The sequence below is a fragment of the Leuciscus leuciscus genome, assembly GCF_965113295.1.
Source record: "Leuciscus leuciscus genome assembly, chromosome: 1".
Taxonomy (NCBI): domain Eukaryota; kingdom Metazoa; phylum Chordata; class Actinopteri; order Cypriniformes; family Leuciscidae; genus Leuciscus; species Leuciscus leuciscus.
Window position 1 is genome coordinate 61609150 of NC_138725.1, and position 20372 is coordinate 61629521.

Genomic DNA, 20372 nt, shown 5'->3' on the forward strand with positions numbered 1-20372 from the left:
TTTTGCTAGGTATTCTGATTAATTATTTTGTCATTTTGCCTCCACATCTCCCCGATTGCCCGCGAGCTTCTCCTCCCGTCAATACGGTAATCTCTCTACTGTGCGACAGAGAGTCGCGTGGTTATGACGCAATCGTTAGCCTACTTTTACAAAAACTGTTTTTACGGGGCCATAACATAAGCTACAAGGTAATGGGGCATTTTATACATTGTCGTGTTTCTTTAGAAATAAATAATGGACAAATGGAGTCTTTAAACGCCTCAGATGTAAAGTTATTCGCTGTCAAAGTGACGCCAAAATGAATGGGAGTCAATGGGATGCTAACAGCAGGTGAAGTTCTGCTACAAGATGGTGGCACGCGGCCGGCTTCAACTTCCGGTCGACTTCCTTCCCGCTTGGGCAGAGACCGAGCTTGCTTCATGTCACGTGATCCACTCGCTCTCACTCAATCCGCGCTTCCCGATACTTAGCATCTAGCGGCGCCTAGCGTTGGCTGCCAACAGGCCCGGGGTGGGTAATCGGGAGAATCGGGAGAGTTCCCGGTGGGCCGCTTCACTTTTGGGCCGGTCGAGGATTTTTTTTTTTTTTTTTTACATTTGTCACGTTAGTTACATTACATTACACACGTTCCGCATTCTGACACCGCATTGCGCAGCCTCTGCATGGGTTGTACCATGTGAGGGAGTTCTCCCCTCCCCTCCTATAGAGTTGGTTGGGTCCATAGCCCGTCTTTTCCAAAACGTTTTCTCAGGTAGGTTACGCGGCACCGCCGGCGCCTACCGATAGCTGGGCCGGTGTTCTACCGTGACGGTACGAGTCAGGGAGGATGGATGGGAGGAAGAGGCCAGGAGGTATGGAAGCTTGTTTCCGCCACAGAATAAAACATTTTAAAAAGATAATTGCGACTTTTTATCTCACAATTGCGAGTTTACATCTCGCAATTCTGTCATTATTTCTCAGAATTGCGAGATATAAAGTCAGAATTGCGTGAAATCGCGCCGCCTCCCTCTCTTACTGTGTCCCGCACAAAACATTAGTTTGTTGTATAAGTCATAAGATAGATGTGTCCATTAAAGGTAGGGTAGGTAATCCTGTTCAGAAACACTTTTTTTTATACTGGGTGAAATGGTCCTTCCATCCTGATAGTAGTCAATACATTATGTGTTTAGAAAAAGGAATGAAAAAAATCAGACCTCTGTAGCAGCTGCAGGACAGTAAAAACTCTGACCAATCACTGCCATTCGGTGCGAATGTAAAGAACCAATCAGATGCCTTCATGTCTCGTGCCCGCCCCGAGCCCCACTGCGCGCGCTGCCCTGCGTGCACTCATCACATGTCACCGTTCCCGGAAATATTCAGCTCAAAGCACCTGCATATGCAGTCAGCGAAGGCAAACAAGGCAAAAACTACTTCCTCGGACCCTGCCCGCACTCTTGAACGACCTCCTCTGCTTCGCCCTCAACCCCGGACCTGTCCTCGAGCCGACGATGCGGTACTTTTCTCCGGACTCGGAGTGTACGTTAGTCTTCATTAGAGTCAACAATGTTTTCATCATGGAAACTCTTACATGCAAAACACCGTATATGTTATGAATCTTACACGAAATTCATCTTCATCACAGTGTAACTGATGGTAATGGAAAAACGTGTATCAATGCAACCTGTTTTTAGTTTTGCCTTATAAATATAGCTCGTTACCGAATGAAACTTTACCATTATCGATATGCTAGCTTGATAGTGAGTACTAAAAGAAATCTTATTTGTTTATATTCATAGTGATAAAGTTAGGTATTTTATTACATGTGATTCTGACATGATGTCACTGTATGTACTGCGCTCCTTCCTCTCCACTCGTCTCAGGTAATAAATGCGTCTTGTTCCAGCCTGAGCGTTTGGCGTCGCGCGTTCATGTGTTTTGGGGGCGTGGCTTTGGAAGGAGCTCAGAAGGGAGGGGGTGGAGTGAATGGAAATAATGAGCTGTGTTTATTGCAGATTAAAAGGTCTACAGTCACTCGATTTTAAAATTTTCTTTTTCAGGGTACTTACATTTTAATTATGTATTGGTATATAAAGACAGTTTAAACAAATTTGGAATGTTTTTTTTTTAGAAAAATGATTACCTACCCTACCTTTAATTTGTCCATTGATTTGATTGTGCATTAGCCTCACATATGACTGACTTTGCTGTATGCAGGCAGTGATGTGATGATGCCTGATATGAACTTGGGTTGCTACATTAACTGAATGAATATATGAACATATATCCCACATTGACAGCCTACCCATGACAAGATTTCACCGCACGTTACTGAGCGAAATGTAAACATTATCAAACAAAAAAATATCAAACCATGCAAATATAGTTTTAGCAGATATTGTAATTGATAAAATTACAAAATGCAATAAACACGACAACCTGCTTCGACCTTACATTTACTCAAAAATAAGTAACCTAGAGGATGAGAGGAAAATGTAGTATTTTAGTATATAGTATTATTTATATATTATTATAGTTTTTATTAATATTTAAAAATTTTGTTTAACTTGTAGTAACTTTTACTAGTTTATTGTTTTTTTGTTAGTTTTTAAATATAAATTTTTATGTTGAGTTTATTTTCAATTCAGTTTTATTTATTTATTTATTCTTTCCAGTTAAGTAACTTCACTGCTTCAAATTATTGCAGGTAGTTGCCAAGGAAATGCAACGTTCTAATTTCTAGATTAGTTTAATTTTATTTCAGCTTTACTTCAGCTAACAAAAATGTTGGTTTTATTTAATGATAATAAACCTGCAGTGTAAAAATTAAACTTAAAATTTTAAGGCAGAACAAACACTTACTTTTAAGTTAAAACAACAATTGTTTTTACAGTGTGTGTATGTCAGTGTGGTTTTATTCATTTTAATTATAACCAACAGCTATAGAAAAAAAAACTTGATATTGAAATGTAATTTAAGATGGTTTTACAGTAGATATTTGAATCCAGAAAACAAAGCCACAGCTGAAGAAAACATGTATTTGTGTAATTGGGCTTTTGACTGAAATCCTCCATGAGAGAGTATTTGACAGCCTTCCCTGTGTGACAACTAGCCCCCAATCTCCTCTACATACCTTTTTTTTTTTTTTTTTTTTGAGATGCTTTCAAATACAATGACTAATCAGACTGTATTCTCATGGCCTGAGCCAGGAAACAATATCACAATGACACTGATGAGGCTACGCCGGTTAATTGGGAAGCTAATTACAGGTAAGGACAATATTGTTCGCAATGAAATGTTTTCAGTGAGCAAGATTTCAAAGCCAAACACATCATTACAATAGTCCACTTGTTAGCGTTAATTGCTAACAATGAAGTTCATCTTAGGGTTTTACACAACTTAACATTTTATGCTAACAATTAACCTGGCTACTAAGTTTTAATTTATACCAACAATTAACACAGTTAAAGCAACATGCATTAGCATGTTAAGGAGGATTGAAAATAATCCAAGATATTTGAAATGAACCAAGACATTTGATTTACTGTTTTCCACCCCCTTTTTACCACAAGGACCATTTGGAGTTAATAAAAAACAGATGGGCTGATAGTGATCAAGGCCTGTAGGCCAAGATGTGTGCACTTTGGGGGTTGATAAATTGTCACACCATTAGTTCGGTGGAGGAAGTTGTAATTATCTGATTGGTCAGTTTGAATGTCTCACAATTGGGTGAATTTTCTACCATCTTGCTAATAACATTTCTTTAGTCTTTAGTCATTCGGCAGTCTTGCAGACTGAACCCCTGCAGGAAATCCACCCTTACAGCCTTGAAGGTTTATCGTAGGCCTACAAACACAATTGAATGTTCATAAAAAGGGTAAACAAGACGTAGTAGCATTTGCATGATTTGTTATTGGTAATTAGCTTACTCCTCAGGAGGTGGAAATATACTTACTGTTGCAGATACTGAAAGAATCAAGGAATTTAGTTTTATTCCAGCTTCAGAATTGTATTTATACATATTCCGATAATTGTACCATTTGGACTATTTTCGCTTCTGTGAGGAAGTAAATATGTAACAATTTTATAGTTGAAATTCCTTTTTCTTTCTAGGCTTTTTTGCAAATCAAGATTCATTTCTTCCTCATTACACTACCAAATGTGTCAAGAGTCATTCTGCATCAGTTCTCATCATCTTTTTCCTTTCTTCCCTTCTGAAAAGCTGTGAAAAACACCCGGGAGTCTTTGACCTGTGGGTAAGTGAAGTGCAGCAGGTTTCAGTGTATTCATGAGGTTTGTATGGAAGGGCCTGTGAGACGCCTCCCGCTGGTTTCTGCCTCACTGTGGAGTTCAGTTTGTTTGTCTAGCGCATTAATAGTTCCAGGGCCAGCTTTGGGAATCATATCTATTAGAAGTCGTAATGCATTTTTAATGGGACACGACTGTATTCTGTGGCCCAAGTGTGTTGGTCAGTAAAGCTAAATATAGACTATAGAATTTTTTTTTAAAAACCCCACTATGAAATCGGAGAAAGAGAAATCTATGGTGAGATTTATCCGTAAAATGAACCACAAGGTCCTCCAATGTACACGTACATAAGACATTCAGTGTGTATTTCCATCTGGAAGATCTTTAATGTGTTGTTCATACAACATTACGCTGCTAAAATGTGCCAGTTTTAAGAGCTTACAATGACATTCGCCATTTGCAACAGTCAGGAATTGATTGGATCATGACAAGCCATTTCAAACTTTTAGGAGCCCTCCAAAAAACTGACCACTTGGGGGAAAAAAACATCTACAGTAATATTAATATTTGTGATATGTTGCTTGCAACATTTTAATTTTGTCAGAATACACAGCTATACTTTTGAATGGACATCAATAATGAAAAATGCCCTTTTGAACCAGATGATGTAGTTACGACATCAACCACTAGGGGATAACTGGATCATGCTAACCAGACAAACATTGACCCATTCACCTCTGCCTGCTGAAAGAAGACATCTTGACCAGGATATGGAGGATGAAGGTGAAGTTCATCCTCGAGAGCATCCCAACATAGCCAGTGGTAACTATTTTTCAAGTTTACCAATATTTGCTATTATGGCTAACTCCTGGCAACTTGATAGCTACTTGGGTTACACTTTATTTTGATGGTCAGACATTTGATTCTTAAACATATAAGTAACTTTGCAACTATATGTCAACTACCAGTCATTAGAGTATTAGTAGACTGTCTGTTTAAAATCTGTAAACACTTTGTTTTGATGGTCCTCCAACAGACATTCTAATAAGTAACTTTGCAAGTACATGTCAACTTATTCTACTAACCTGAACCTAACAGTGTACAGTAGTTAGTTGGCATGTAGTTGCAAAGTTACTTAGAGTTAGAGGAATGTCAAAAGTGGACTATCGAAATAAAGTGTAACCGCTACAAGTATTAAGTCAATGAATAAGTACTAATCTGATGCCGACTTTAAAATAGAAAGCAGGCATCTTGGTACAGTATGTGTGTTTCCTAAGGACACACTTATTAAAACCTTAGTTACAAGTTTCTGCCCTTAATTTTGTTCTTCTCATGTTCTTTCTTTTCCCCCAGCCATTCTTTTTTCACATGTTCACAAAATGTTCATACATTTTAGACATTAAAAAAACATTGAGAAGACACTTCCATTATTGCCGGTATGATCATGTAATAGGGAAGCACTCAGCACGGACGTACCATGTTTACTTTGTAAGCACACAAATACTCTCTCAAACACTCTCTCTGTCTCTGTTATCTATCTCTGTCTTGGTAAAACTTGGCATGTCCGACCAAGAGACTTGTCAAGCATGCACTTTAAAATAATACAAGTAGAAAGCAGCGCGTTTGTACAGTCCAACCATCACTCAGCATTTCATGCTGAATTGGATAGATTTTACAGATGAAAAACAAACCCATAACACTAGCAGCACACACACAGTTTGCAAACGTACTCGCATATGATTCGCCCTTCAAATACACTGAAGGTAATTATTAAAGGTCAGATTATGCATAAAAACGTAAAGCCTGAAGGACTCAAGCCAGCACGATCTGTTTGCTCAGAGCGCACGTGCATTCACACACCCAAATGAAGCACATCATTTCGGTTTCTAGACATTTCACCAGTCATTAGTCACTGTTCTGACCCTGCAATTTTATAAGGTCAGTGGCATAGGATGGGTTTTGTGTGTGTGTGTGTGTGTGTGTGTGTGTGTGTGTGTGTGTGTGTGTGTGTGTGTGTGTGTGTGCGCACGTTGGGCTCTACACTGGCTGATGTTTGTGTTGGATGAATCCAGTCATGTTGGCCTCATTGGATTTTCAGAGCTGGTCAATAGAATCACTCTCACTCTCCTCGATGTGCCTCTGTATTTTGTCCCAACACACACTATAGTTGTGCCGTTATGACACACACTTTATATGCTACTTTTGGCACCCATTTATCGAGCCTCATTAAGCTTTCCTATGATAAATCGTGTTAAATTACAAGAAGCTGGCTACACACTTTGCTAGCTTGCCCTTCCAACACTGCCTGTGTCATTGGGCACATCTCACACACACACAAAATTCTTGTGTGTACAGGAACCCAAGTATGTCCTTACCAAGAGAAACTCTCATAAACTTTAATACACTCAGAAATATGTCTCTTTCGTAAAAGATTAGTTTTTACCCACCCCACCACCTAACAGTCAAACAGCGGATTATCTATCATCCGTTCTCTCGCGCGCACACTTTCTATCTCAGGCATGGCATGCTTCCAGCCCTTATCAATAGCCCTCATTAAACCATGGTGGTGTCTGTCTGCCATGCCACATTACGGATGAGAGACAGATAGCTGGACTGACGTCCCACTCTTCCCACCCCCGGAGGACAGCGCTCCGCTTCCCCTCACGCCGAAAAGACCAAAGTGTCAACTTTATTTACATTGTGATGGTGTTGAGTGCTTTAAAATAGTTATTTCTTCTTTTTTTTTACTGACGTGATATAGTTAAGATATATGTTAAAAGCACATAACAGAGGAGTAAAAAAATGTAAATTATTCATTGTGCTTGTGTGAGTGCTGTACTGTTCCACTCAAACAAAAGCTGAGCTCTGAGAAATAAACATGAACGTATACAGTATCTTAGAAATACAGTGGGATGCAAATGTCTGAGATCATATTGAAAAACTGGGATTTTAAAAATGGAAATGGTTTTGCATTTTTAAATTTGTAAGGCAATGAATAGTTATGATGTAAAAGGAAGTAAGATTTCAGATTCGTCACTATTTCTAGGTTACTAATCAAATTTGTGACATTGATCATGTGACTGTATATACAGACAGTCAGATGTTCTTGCTTCCACTGAAGCACAAATATGCACTTTGAATCATATTAAATCATCCAGGAGAACATGGTTATCAGGTTTTATAAGAACTTGCAGAGTTCATGCTACTCGAGAGTAATATAAAAATATTATTTTCAAAATACTCAGATGTTTTTTTTTTTCGTATTTTACCTCAAATTGTTATGCTAACAATATATTTTGAAACAAAGAATATTGTATTTCCAAAATAGAAGCTTTTTCACTAGTGATCTCAGAAGTTTGGTCCTCTCTGTAGTTGTTCATTGGTTCTTTGCATAATCTTAATATTCAGGAAAGATATCTTGTCTTATCAAGAACAATATAAGGTTCTATATAAAATTCTAAAAGCTATAGTTCTTGAACTGGTTTTATGGTTCTTTGAGGTTAAAAAAAGATTCTTTAGGCGTGTTGGCATTGAGTATTTGACTCATTCTAAAGAACAAAATTCTTTAAAAAATAAATGTTCCAGATAGGGTTTTACACAGTGATGCCATTTTGAGCTCCCCTAAGAACATTTCAGGGAATAGTTCTAAAAATAACCATTTCTTTCTTTGTGTGAAGAACATTTTAATAATCTAAAGAACCTCCTACGTGCCAACACAAAATTGCTGTTCTATGGCTCTTCATGGAACGATAGATGGAAGTAAAGAATGAAGATGATAAAGTTCTTTGTGGAACTCAAAATGGTTCTCCTATGTACAGAGCTCGTCTGCAATTAGATACAATCGAAAGTCTGAGATTTCAATGTACCACGATCAAAATGTTCTGTACTCTGCTCTGTACTTTTAATGCATGTCAACAGTTTGTCCGAGAACTTAATTAACGAGCAAACCTCTGTAAAATGAAGTCATCCTTACACCCACTCACCTGGAGTTTGTCATTTCCGTCTGTCCTCCTTGACTTTTTTCCAGGCCCAGTTTGGTAAAGATCCCAACCAGCACCATGATGGCCACCACTCCACATATTATGTACACGATCATGTGAGTGCGGTCTCGATCCGGTTCCTCCTGGACATCCGTCACCGGAGCCGCCGGCTTGCCCGTGTTGGCCCACACTGGCGTGTCGTAGTTGGAACAAGACGTCTGGTCCAGGCTGTGGACCTTGAACTGGCAGCAAAATCGATAGTAGCAGGAGCCGCAGCAGAACAGGTAGATTCCCACGTTACAGTTAAAAGAAGGATCCCATTGGCCCATCACGTCGTAGTAACCCCAACAACGGCTTCCGAATGACGGGAGTTCTTCTGCTTCTGACCTCGGGGTCGCAAGAGTGACCTCCGGAGCACCAGACGGAGCAGCCGTCCGATTGGTGTCCTGCTCACCTGTGCTGGCAGTGTTGGATTTTTGACAGAAAGAGACGTAGCTCAACAGTAAAATAGCAGTTAACACATTCAAAAACAGGTGTGAGGCAGCCATAATCTTCTTTGAGTAATCCCACAATGCGTATCCCAGAATGCAACAGCGCCACTTGGGACAATTAAACCAATGGAGTTTAGATAATGTGAACCAAGAAAGCAAGTTTGCTGAGCAAAGAGTTGTCTCCGAGTTTAGAGCAGGTTTATTGCTGACTTGTTGTCCAGCAAGCTGATACAGAGAAAGCAGCCCTCATCAGTGAACGAGACGGAGAGCTTTCCACGGCACTTCAGCACACAACATGCTCGCTGTTGTCATCACTGCAGGGAGAGAGCGAGAGCGAGCAAGATTCCTCCCCTTTGGAGAGACTCCAGATTCAAGGATCTCACCCTGAGACAAACTGTTTGTGGCCCGAGAGAGAGAGAGAAAAAACAGCACTTAGTAAAATTCCAATTCAGAAGCCTGAAGGAATCACATCGTTGGACTCAAGCCCTATCCGTGATCTTTGTCCTACTGAACATTGTGTGATGCCAGCGAGGAAGAGATGCGTCACTCTACAGTTCGTAGGTAATCTACAAGTCATTCTCAGTGTTTTCCACTCTTCTGTTCTCTCAAAGGAATATCTGTTGTTCTTTAGTCCCCCTGACGCTTTTGTTTTCACAATCAAGGTGTCTTCCTTCTGCTCAGTTCTGTCCCCTGTGACAAAACACCAAACATATTGTCAAACACTCTAGTTTTAGTTTTTAGACTCTAGTAAAGAAAAAGAAAAAAAAGATTAAAAAAAGATGTTTTTTTATACAGTGTTCATGTACTAGGTATGTATAATTTGCACAAGTTCTAAAAGTATGGTCAAATATATATATATATACAGTAATTATATATAAATGTACATAACTTTTGGGTAAAAATATATTCCATCCCAAATATTTTAGCTTGTGCTTATAGTTATAAGTCTGAATACGTACATTTTAATCAGAATATATAGTCATAGGTCTAAATATATAGAAACAAATATAAATATAAATGTATATATTACATATACTTCTAAATGATAATAAAATAGATATACATTTTATATACATTCGGAGCAAAAACACAGTTCTTCTTTTTGAATATCTCAAACTAAGAGGACTGATCTGATCTGCTGAACTCTATTCTGTGTGTGAACATGCAGCTGGATCTCACATTGGACACTTTTGATCAGATATTCTCTCTCGTTCACACACTCTCTCAGCGTCTCTCTTACTCACAAACATACTTGCATCTTACATCTTTCTTCCTCCCTCCTATAGACCACAGTCATCTTTAAACGGAGACTTTCAAGAGAAATCGCAACATTGTCTGAAACTGTGCTCTGATTCGACCAAGACACCAAAGTCTGTTTCAACAATTTCAACATGAGCTCAAATTCCTTTCTAAACAAAATCAAAATGATCTGAGCTACACTAAATTTCTCTGAAGAAATTTTAACAGAAACATCTGAGACAAAGTTGCTACTCAAGCAAACATAAGTGAGAGGTCTCCTGATCTATAAAAGAGCAACCCTTTGAGCAACATCAACACATTTTCCTCTGGGTCTGTGTGGCTTCTTTGGGGCCTCTTCTCTTTTTTTCTATCATTTTGCTGCTCTCTTTCCTTTGATCTTCTTCTGAATCTACCACACACACAGAGAGAGAGAATGAAAAAGAGGGTCTCAGCATTACAGCTCCTCGGTTTCTTCACTTAGAAACCACACACAAAAACACAAAACGCTCACACACACGCTAAAAGTCACAACAGCACACCTAATCCAGCTCCCAAAGCACCTGCTCTAAGCTCCCTCTCTATGTCTGTCTTTCTCCATGTGGATGAGGCAAAATGCACGGTGCAGATGCACACGTCTCAGAATGCAACAGATCAGCTTCCTACAACGGAGGAAATGCTTCTGAAGCGTAGAATCTGAATCCATCGGCTTACCCATACGCTGTTTATGAAAACAGGCATACTGTATATTGATATATGTATAGGATCGTTATAGATATATCTCTATATGTATGTGTTTTCACTGGATGCTCTGAAGAAGTTCTCCTCAGAAAAAGAAAAAGTGACAGTGGATGACAGATGAGTGAGGAGGACCAACAGATGGCAGGTATATCTTTATTCTCCTCAGTTTTTTCGTCCCAGTGCATTCCCGTTTCTCCGCTCCCAGCCTGCCAGATTCCGTGTTCCAGGGATGGTGTGTTCCCGTGTGGAGTCAGGAACGAATGATAGTGGCTTGCTCTCCCACTCTCTCCCTCTCTCTCCCCCTCCCTCTCTCCCTCTCTCACTCAGTTTGTCTCGTGAGCGAATGAGCGTATCTCGTTTGCTGACTCGCCCCCCTCTCCCTTTTTCTCTCTGTCATTGACACCTTCTCCCTCCTTTGTCCCATGTTTTGTTCTCACTGTTCAAAAATATTCCTGTCATTTCCCTCTGTTTATGTCTGTTCCTGCCTCCTGTTTGCCATATGTTTACTTGCTCTCACTGTCTCCACAACCTGCTATCCGTTTTTTGTGCGTCAATCAATGGCGTAGGTTTGATTTTGACATGGATGGGGACATAAAAGCAGTTCAAGGCAAGATTTTTGGGTATTTATAATAGACTTTTGACCACAATTTCATGTCAACTATAGCCTTTAAAGTCGCCATGAAATGGAAGTTGCGACCCTCTTTTCTTCCTTATTGTGAAATATTTCTAAGTAAAACGGCTTCTCGAAAAATAAAATATGTGTGGCGGGACTTGATTTTGTCCATTGGGAATTGATTGGATGGTTGGATAGGTGTGGTTTGCTATTGCTGTGATGTCATGTGAGTGACAGGTTGTCCCGTCCTCGTGCCAGTAAACACATCATCAGAGAAGAGAATTGGAAGTTACTTTGATTAAAGGTTATGAGGACACATGCATTTTTAAAGAAATATTAATGTGCACCAATAAATAATTTATAATAAATACTGCAATATTCCATAAAAAACAAGAATTGTCCATTTTGATTTCATGGAGACTTTATGCCGACACACTCTTGTCTTTTAGGGGCTTCTTAATGGCACTGTTCATCACTTTATTTTAATATTTAAAATTAATTGGACCAATGATGATGAATGAATATTGCAGTATTTATTCAAATCTATCTGTGGACATCATTGTTTTAAACAAAAATCATGTGCCCTTGTAATCTTTAGTCACAATATCTTCCCCTCCCTCTTGCAGCTCATCTCTTCTCTTCTCTGATGACGTGTTTACTGGCGTGAGGGCGGGGCAACCTGTCACTCACATGACATCACAGTAATAGCAAACCACAACCACCCAATCAATTCCATATGGACAAATTCAAGTCCCCGCCCTAATTTTTTTCTTGTTCAAGAAGCCGTTTCACTCAGATATACATCACAATAGGGAAGAAAAGACTATCACAACCTGTTTCATGCCGATTTAACTTCTCAGATAATGTCAGTGGTATGAATCATTGCATATGCAATCCAAAATTACAACAAGAGTGGTTATATGTGTATTTTATATGTAATTTCTAGGGACAATTCAGTAGTCACTGGAAATTGGTTTAGGAACATGAGTACCTCCTAAATTCATTGCCCTTGGTGTCAATTATCCATGGCTTCTTTTACTTTCTGTCTGTCTCTCTCTCAAAATCTTGTGGTTCAACAGATGACTGCAGCAGTTTTTACTGAGACAGCAGGTCACAGATTGTGTGTGTGTGTGTGTGTGTGTGTGTGTGTGTGTGTGTGTGTGTGTGTGTGTGTGTGTGTGTGTGTGTGTGTGTGTGTGTGTGTGTGTGTGTGTGTGTGTGTGTGTGTGTGTGTGTGTGTGTGTGTGTGTGTGTGTGTGTGTGTGTGTTGCATGTGTGCAGCACTCTTTTGGGGTTTGGCTGAGATGATGGGCAGGAAGCAGCAGGAGATTAACGGAACAGAGGGATCATGGAGAGGAAGGAACGACGGAAGAGATGAACAAGAAATACGGACTGAGTAGAGAGTAAATTTGAAGGTTTAAAAGGAACGATGGGTCTTATTTCTCTTGTAAAAGCAACATTTGTGTGTGAATCCCATGTAGAATATTTGAATCTAAAAAAGCAAAGAAAGAATTAGGCTACTTCCAAATTGTAGACACTTTTATTTTGAAGTACAAGAGAAAAATAATCCTAAAAAATGCACCAAAGGGTCTCCTAAAGGTCTTTAGGTCTTCTAAACAATAGACCAAAATATAACATATTTGAAGTTTCGCAGAACTGTATTTCCAATGAACTGACAGTTGGGGAGGCGGAGTTTGACACAATTGTGTCGCTGATTTTCAACCCGCTTTGTATTATTGTTACAATGTTGGTAGTATATGTAAATGAACAGTAGCTATGTTTTAATCCACCTATTTTTATGTGCATTTTGGGAAAAAACGTATGCACTCATTTGAGTCGGATAAATTTTTTATCCGATGAGAAAATATGCCTGGAAACAATGATGGAAACGCATTTACCGAATACATTTCTCAATGCGCATCATAAAAATAATGTGACTGCGCGATGGGACGGCATAACTGGACTAACCAGTGGACAGATCTCATTGCTGAGCATCTGAAATTATGTTTTGGTCATTCTAAAGTGTCTTAGAAAAGTCAGTCATCAAAGTGGTTCGGTATAATTACCTGCCAGAACTGTCTTACACGACTTTGATCCCAAACAGCAGGCATCTTCCTCCGAAATCTGCGCAAGTAATTTATTATATACGAATATTATTATATACAGTGGCTTCTCCAACTTTTCTTAGTGCTAATTAGCACCAGTTTATCAGGAAGTGATCTTTTTTTTTTCTCTTCGACTGACTGGATGGAAACGTTGCTTTTTTCTTTTCTTTTTTCTTTTTATGCAATATTCCCATTTTGCGCATAAGTTATATTCGCAACTTTGGATGGAAACATAGCCATTGTTTACTCTTTCTTCGTGTTACCTGGACCAAGAAATACCTGTTTATTTGTCATCACAAGTCCACCGGAGGATGCAAAACGTATCATCCGGTGGACGTTTGACAGCTCCATGGCCTTGAAGGCCTTCGTGAAAAATTATACTTCCGCATTTTTGTATTCCCACCCACAGACAGTCGGATTGACAGAGGGTTATTAACAGAACAGTTATTATAAGGGCAGGTTTATCACTGAAAATTTTATCATACTTTGTCTACTCTTTAAACAGCATTATGGTCAAAATAATATGACAACAGATTTCTTACCTGCACGCGACAGCGTTTTGCTTCATCTGGAACTGACAGAACGACAGTTTCTTTCAGTTTTCCACTCCGTTTGGCCTAAAACACTGTTCTTGGTCATTTAGTTTGAAATGTTGACCACAAAAGAAAAATGGTTTTCGGATTTTTTGTCGAGGCTTCTCTCTGTATTTATGATTCTTTGCAGCCTTTGGCCACTGCCTATAACACGCCGAATTCTTCAATGGAAACCGAAAGTAAAAACGTTTACTCTTTGAATTCTTCCCGGGAATAATACAAGTCGACACCATATGACTAAAAGTTTGCCAAGAAGTATTTCCTACTCATGCATGGCAGTATTTGACTCTGGTTAAAGTAGCAGACTGGTGGGAGTGGCCTTAAATGGCAACATGCCCAGTGCATTATGGGTATTGATGTTTTCCTACCTATTTGGCAAAAGTGAAGACAACAGCCTTTTTTCTCTGTTTTATCTAGTCAGGTAGCACATATTTAATAATAATAATAATTCTCCTGTATAGGCAGCCAAGTTTTATAGAAAGCCCAATTTGCAAGCGATTAAGTAGGTTTTTAACTATCATGAAAATATTGTCACAACGCAACAAATCGTAAAGGTCTTGACAATTCTTTCCCGGCAGCTTTCGTGAGATTCACCCACTGAGAGTTGGATAAAAAGCAGCAGAGACAAGAAAATAAATGAGGTCAAGGAAAGAACAACAGGAACAGAGAGAGAAGGAGAGAATAATTTGCATATATGATAATGTTTTCGTTGAGTGTTTTGGTTGCCGGTGGCTCTGTGAGCTCTGATTGCTGTTAAATATTTCTGACTCATTTAAACGGCCTGATCTACAGCAGTGTTTTCAGAAAACGGGCCGCGGCCAACAGAGACTGGGGGAATTTTAGCCTTCCTCTGGCCACAGGGAATCGTCTCACGTAATCCATTGTCTTGCTGCTTTTGATCGCTTACCCACATTTACAGTCAATCACTTTTACAGTGCACTCAAGGTTGTTCTTATGAAGGTGATATGATGCCATAAAGAATCGCATGCCCAGGGTAAGATTTGTGTAAGTGTACATAAGATTGCAAGCGTAAATAAAATGTGCATGTGCAAGAGAAGATTTGTAAAGGTGTAAATCGCCTTTCAAGTGTAAGAAAAAAATATTTGCATCATTTTACTGTTATTCGTAAGTGTAATGCATGTATTGTGAAACTGCAGCTTCATGCTTACGCACAATAAATATGATCTGTATTCTTCTGATTTCCATTTTTTCGCACAAATATGGCCAAAAGCACTGCAAGCCTGTGAACAGAAATTTGCAACCGAAAACAAAAGGAAATTCAGTATTAACTCATATAGTTAGTCTAATTGTGCACAGCTTATTAAGAAATCATTAAAGCTTCAATTTCGGCAACGAGAACGATGCCAAGCCAAATGAAGATAAAGATGTTCTGGCGACTGCCGTGTTTTTTTAATCAATTAGATAAGAGTAAAACCAGAGTCAGCGAGAAGCTTATTTGATTGGCTACATGATGAAAGGTGGACCCGCCCTTCTCTTCGTGCTTGCAAAACTCAATGAGTGAGAGAATCGTGCCAAAACTGTAAGCGCAGCTAAAAGAAAGACGCAACTGTACAAATCTGTATATTTCGGGAACCTTTTTGCCTCATGCAGACAAGTCATTTAGACATTTGCAACAGTTTAGTTTTTTACACAAAGGTTGATCAATCGATCAATCTGTTTTGCTGTTCCTGACTGTTGTTTTGGGTTGAAATTTCTGTTCACAGGCCTGCAATGCTTTTGGCTGTATTTGTGAGGGAAAAAAACGTGCCAAAAGTGTAAGTGTGGAAAAATGGAAGTCAGAAGAATACAGATTTATTTTGCGTAAGCATGATGAAGCTGCAGTTTCACAATACATGCATTACACTTACGAATGACAGTAAAATGCTGCAAATATTTCTTACACTTGAAAGGCGATTTACACCTTTACAAATCTTCTCTTGCACATGCACATTTTATTTACGCTTGCAATCTTATGTACACTTACACAAATCTTACCCTGGGCATGCGATTCTTTATGGCATCATATTACCTTCATATGTTCTCTGCAAACTGAACCCCATGACCTTGGTAATTTCATAATTTGTTTCCCTGAATTTTTGGGTTTCTTTCTCCTCCTGTAGCATCTTTGTATTCAAAATCAGTCTCCGGGTCTGTGTTTTTGAATTATTGCTTGTGGTGCAGCAGCGGCTCTTGGCACCACAGGGAAGGAACGATGAGTCCAGAGGTCTTGTGGGAGAAATAAAGGGCAATGAGCGTTCAGGCCGGGGGTAACTTATCTTTAATCATTTCAGATTCTCTCTCTCTCTCTCTCTCTCTCTCTCTCTCTCTCTCTCTCTCTCTCTCTCTCTCTCTCTCTCTTTCTCTCCCTCTCTGGCCTGATCATGCCATTTCTCTTCTAAATGGAGGCAAGTAGCCTTGGATAAACCCATGTACTCATTTGCTTTGTGTTTATCTGTCTGCTCGGTTCATCTCTTCCAAGATCTGAATTCTGCGGGTCTATGATTTGCCACGCAATAGGTTTTACTGGCATTTAGCATTTAAACCATGAGGGGCAGTGCATCACACAACAACAACAAAAATGTTTTTTGAAGTTGTAAATAGATTATTGGAGTGCGTTTTACAAGAAAATACTATTTTTACTACAGTTTTTTGTGTTACTTGTTGCTTTCTAATTGTTTGTGAAATGTACTAGCAATATATAAGTGAAAATTGTTGCTAGAACCAAATATTTGTCCATTATACCATTAATATTTTTCAGCGTACCATTATAGAGAGAGAGATGTTGACGTCATGGGTTCTGGGTAACTGTCTCGTTTAGACGCCATAGGAGTAGCCTTTGAGTTTAGACGCCATATTAGCCTTTCTACTACTGAGTTTAATGCAGTGATTTGATTTGATTTGATTTTCTGTTGTGATTGTCAAAAATTTCGCTATTGTAGGTCATTCATGCTGCATCGAAAACTGCCATAGTAACTCGCATCATCGTTCAGTTCGAAAACTGGACAAAATCTATGTTTTTTTTCCACTTTACGTGGAAAAACACTATGGGAAGCAGGTTTGAGGGGGTGAAGAGAAGACACTGGATAGCAAATCTGTCAGTGATGTCACTGATTAAAGCCACTGCCTATCACTCAATAAAATAATTTAAAATGTGTATTTTGTTTGGTTTAACCATTGCTGTCACTCGGCTTGCATGCAAAACTGTTGATTTTGGTTGTCGTGTGTTATACAGTAACACTGTACAAATAAACAGTGTCTGTCAACTGAGTGTGACCCATAATCTCTGATTCCCCTCCGTGGCCAAATGGGAAAGTGAATATTTACAATGACAACAATAAAAATTCAGTTGCATTTAATCTTTTCCAACAAAGAAATGGCTCGACGACTTTCAGCTTGTTGAACACATATTTGTATTTGGAAATTTCTACCGTGTGTCAGCTGAAACAGCAGAGAGCGTCCAGTGTGTGACACTGTTTTCACTGTAACCAGATACATGAATTATGCGGTGAAAACATCAAATGATCATGCTATTAATTAAAATAGCTTCTCTTCCCTGCAAACAATGTTGAGAACATTCATGGAGAATGTTATTATTCAACATGTCCTAGCTTTTTACAGAAAATATTCATATGTAACCTCGTTTGTAATCAGTAACATTTTCACAAGTAGGCTAACTGTTATTTAATTACACATTTCTTTTTCAGTAACTGTAATGGATTACAGTTACATTTATTTTGTAATGAATTAACGTAACGCCATTGCATGTAACTCCCAATTCTGAGTATCTGTAGCAGAGGGCAGTCCTTTAAGATTGAGGCGCCTTCCAGGGCCGGCCCTGACCAATTTGCTGCCCTAGGCAAGATTTTACCTGGCGCCCCATGCATCACAGCCCATTTCACCCCGTCATTGTGTTCATGATTTAGCATATATATATATAGGCCTATATACACACACACACACACACACACACACACACACACACACACACACACACACACATTACAGCCTAAACACAAATACCAAGAGCATTACATAGCATTCAAGTCAAGTCCCCATTATCTTTTATAGCACGATTTACAATAAAGATTTAATGTGAACTTTGCTATTTTGAATAAACCTGTAAATAAATATCATTACTATGCCATAAAATGTACAGGCCAAACGTTTGGAAACATTACTATTTTTAATGTTTTTGAAAGAAATTTCTTCTGCTCATCAAGCCTGCATTTATTTGATCAAAAATACAGAAATTTTTTTTATATTGTGATATATTATTACAATTTAAAATAATTGGTTTTCAATTTATTATACTTTAAATTATAATTTATTTCTGTGATGCAAAGCTGAATTTTCAGCATCATTACTCCAGTCTTCAGTGTCACATGTGACATCCGGTCTATCACATGATCCTTTAGAAATCATTCTAATATTCTGATTTATTATCAAAGTTGGAAACAGTTCTGCTGCTTAATATTTTTTCATAACCTGTGATACTTTTTTAGGATACTTTGATAAATAAATAGTAAAATAGTTTTTTTAAATGTTTTAAAAATAGAAATCTTTTGTAACAACAATATACACTACTGGTCAGTAATTTGGGGTCTTTTTTTTTGTTTTTTTTGTTGAAATAAATCAATACTTTTATTCAGCAAGGATGTGTTAAATTGATAAAAAGTGATCGTAAAGATGATTTATATAATTAGAAAATATTTTTATTTTATTTTAAATAAATGCAGTTCTTTTTAACCTTTTATTCATCAAATATATTAGGCAGCAGAACTGTTTCCAACACTCATAATAAATCAGAATATTAGAATGATTTCTAAAGGATCATGTGATAGACTGGATGTCACATGTGACACTGAAGACTGGAGTAATGATGCTGAAAATTCAGCTTTGCATCACAGAAATAAATGATAATTTAAAGTATAATAAATTGAAAACCAATTATTTTAAATTGTAATAATATATCACAATATTTATTATTTTTTCTGTATTTTTTATCAAATAAATGCAGGCTTGATGAGCAGAAGAAACTTTTTTCAAAAACATTAAAAATAGTAATGTTTCCAAACTTTTGGCCTGTACTGTATCCCCACAACTGCACAACTGTAGAGTAAAACATTAATAAAAAAGTGATAATAAAAAATGCGTCTTAAAACTGACATGATTGTTACAAAACCACACAGTCTGGGGACTCTGGAGAACTCAGAACAACTGCTAACATTAAGTTTAAGGTAAAAATAACTGCCATGAAATTATAGTATCTTACTCCTATGCCATAAATTGTTCATTCACTACATCACTTTACCTCTGTCTTTATCCCCTTTTATCCTCTTCTCTTCTTTTTGACACTGTATCTATCGCAGACTATGCTCATTTATAATGTGTCATGTAAATTCGGCCTTCCGTCACAATCAGGAAACTTTCACCGCGTCTAGAACTGGCGCGAGCTGCCAGGCCCATTTCTACGAGCTGTGTGTTAACAAAAGCAGTGCTGTCTACATTGGATGCGGAGTCGCGCACGCTACACAACAAATTACCAACAACTGATCGCGCGCGCGCTCTGTTTCTGACGCACTTCAAGCACTCGATGGGCGGGGGACGATTGGTGAGCCGGACTTTTTTTTTTTTTTTTTTTTTGTAGTATTTCGAATTAATGGTTTTAAAATGGTATTATATATATATAAAAAAAAAAAATGTAAAAAAATAAATAAAATAAAAAATCACTCGTTCACTCATTCTGGCGCCCCTATGGATGAGTGGCGCCCCTAGCATTTGCCTATACCGCCTATGCCGCGGGCCGGCCCTGGCGCCTTCCCAGCATGCAACTTAGTGTGACACAGCTTCACATTCTCTATAGTGATTTTACCACAATTTAGAAGTGTTATTAGGCATGATGTGGAGGTTAACTGTGATGAAAATCACTGTAATGCACAACTTTTATAAAGCAATTCTTTTTTTCTTTTCTTTTTGAAACATGATAATCCAAACAAGCAATTATTATTATTATTATTATTATTATCATAGAAATAGTCCTCATTTACTTTACTCATTTACCTCATTAAACCTTCTGAAGTCATATCACTTACAAAAATTGTATTATTATGCTAAAGAAGTTATTCAAAACTTCTCTTTTAGTTTTCAGCAGGAAAATGTATTCCATGTTTATAACAAAATAAGGGCAGATTAAGTAAATGACAGACTTCATTTTGTTTCCAAGGCGACATTTATGTTTTTCATTAAAGATAATCTAATATATCTATTTTATTTCAGCTTTATTTCAATACATTTTTAGTTGCCAATAGCAACACTGCTTTAAACATGACTCATCCAATCAGAATTTAGTCAGCTCTCTCTAATATATTTCCTTATCTCTTATTGTGACC

The 20372-nt window shown here is 38.1% G+C and overlaps 1 protein-coding gene across 4 annotated transcripts in view; it reads right to left on the reverse strand.

The window, feature by feature from the left end:
- The window catches only part of LOC309493155 (protein shisa-9), a gene marked incomplete at its 3' end in the record, with an annotated part of 102909 nt that overhangs the window by 66858 nt on the left and 15679 nt on the right, over positions 1–20372 (reverse strand). For 2 of the 4 annotated variants that reach the window (XM_082162264.1, XM_082162267.1), the window contains one exon: positions 8208–9385. In XM_082162264.1, the coding sequence (XP_082018390.1) occupies positions 8208–8752 (545 nt within the window). In that variant the 5' untranslated portion in view covers positions 8753–9385. Of the gene's footprint in view, positions 1–8207; positions 9386–9758; positions 9947–10645; positions 15192–20372 lie in introns of those variants that run through there. The other 2 variants (XM_082162265.1, XM_082162266.1) reach the window with 2 other exon arrangements.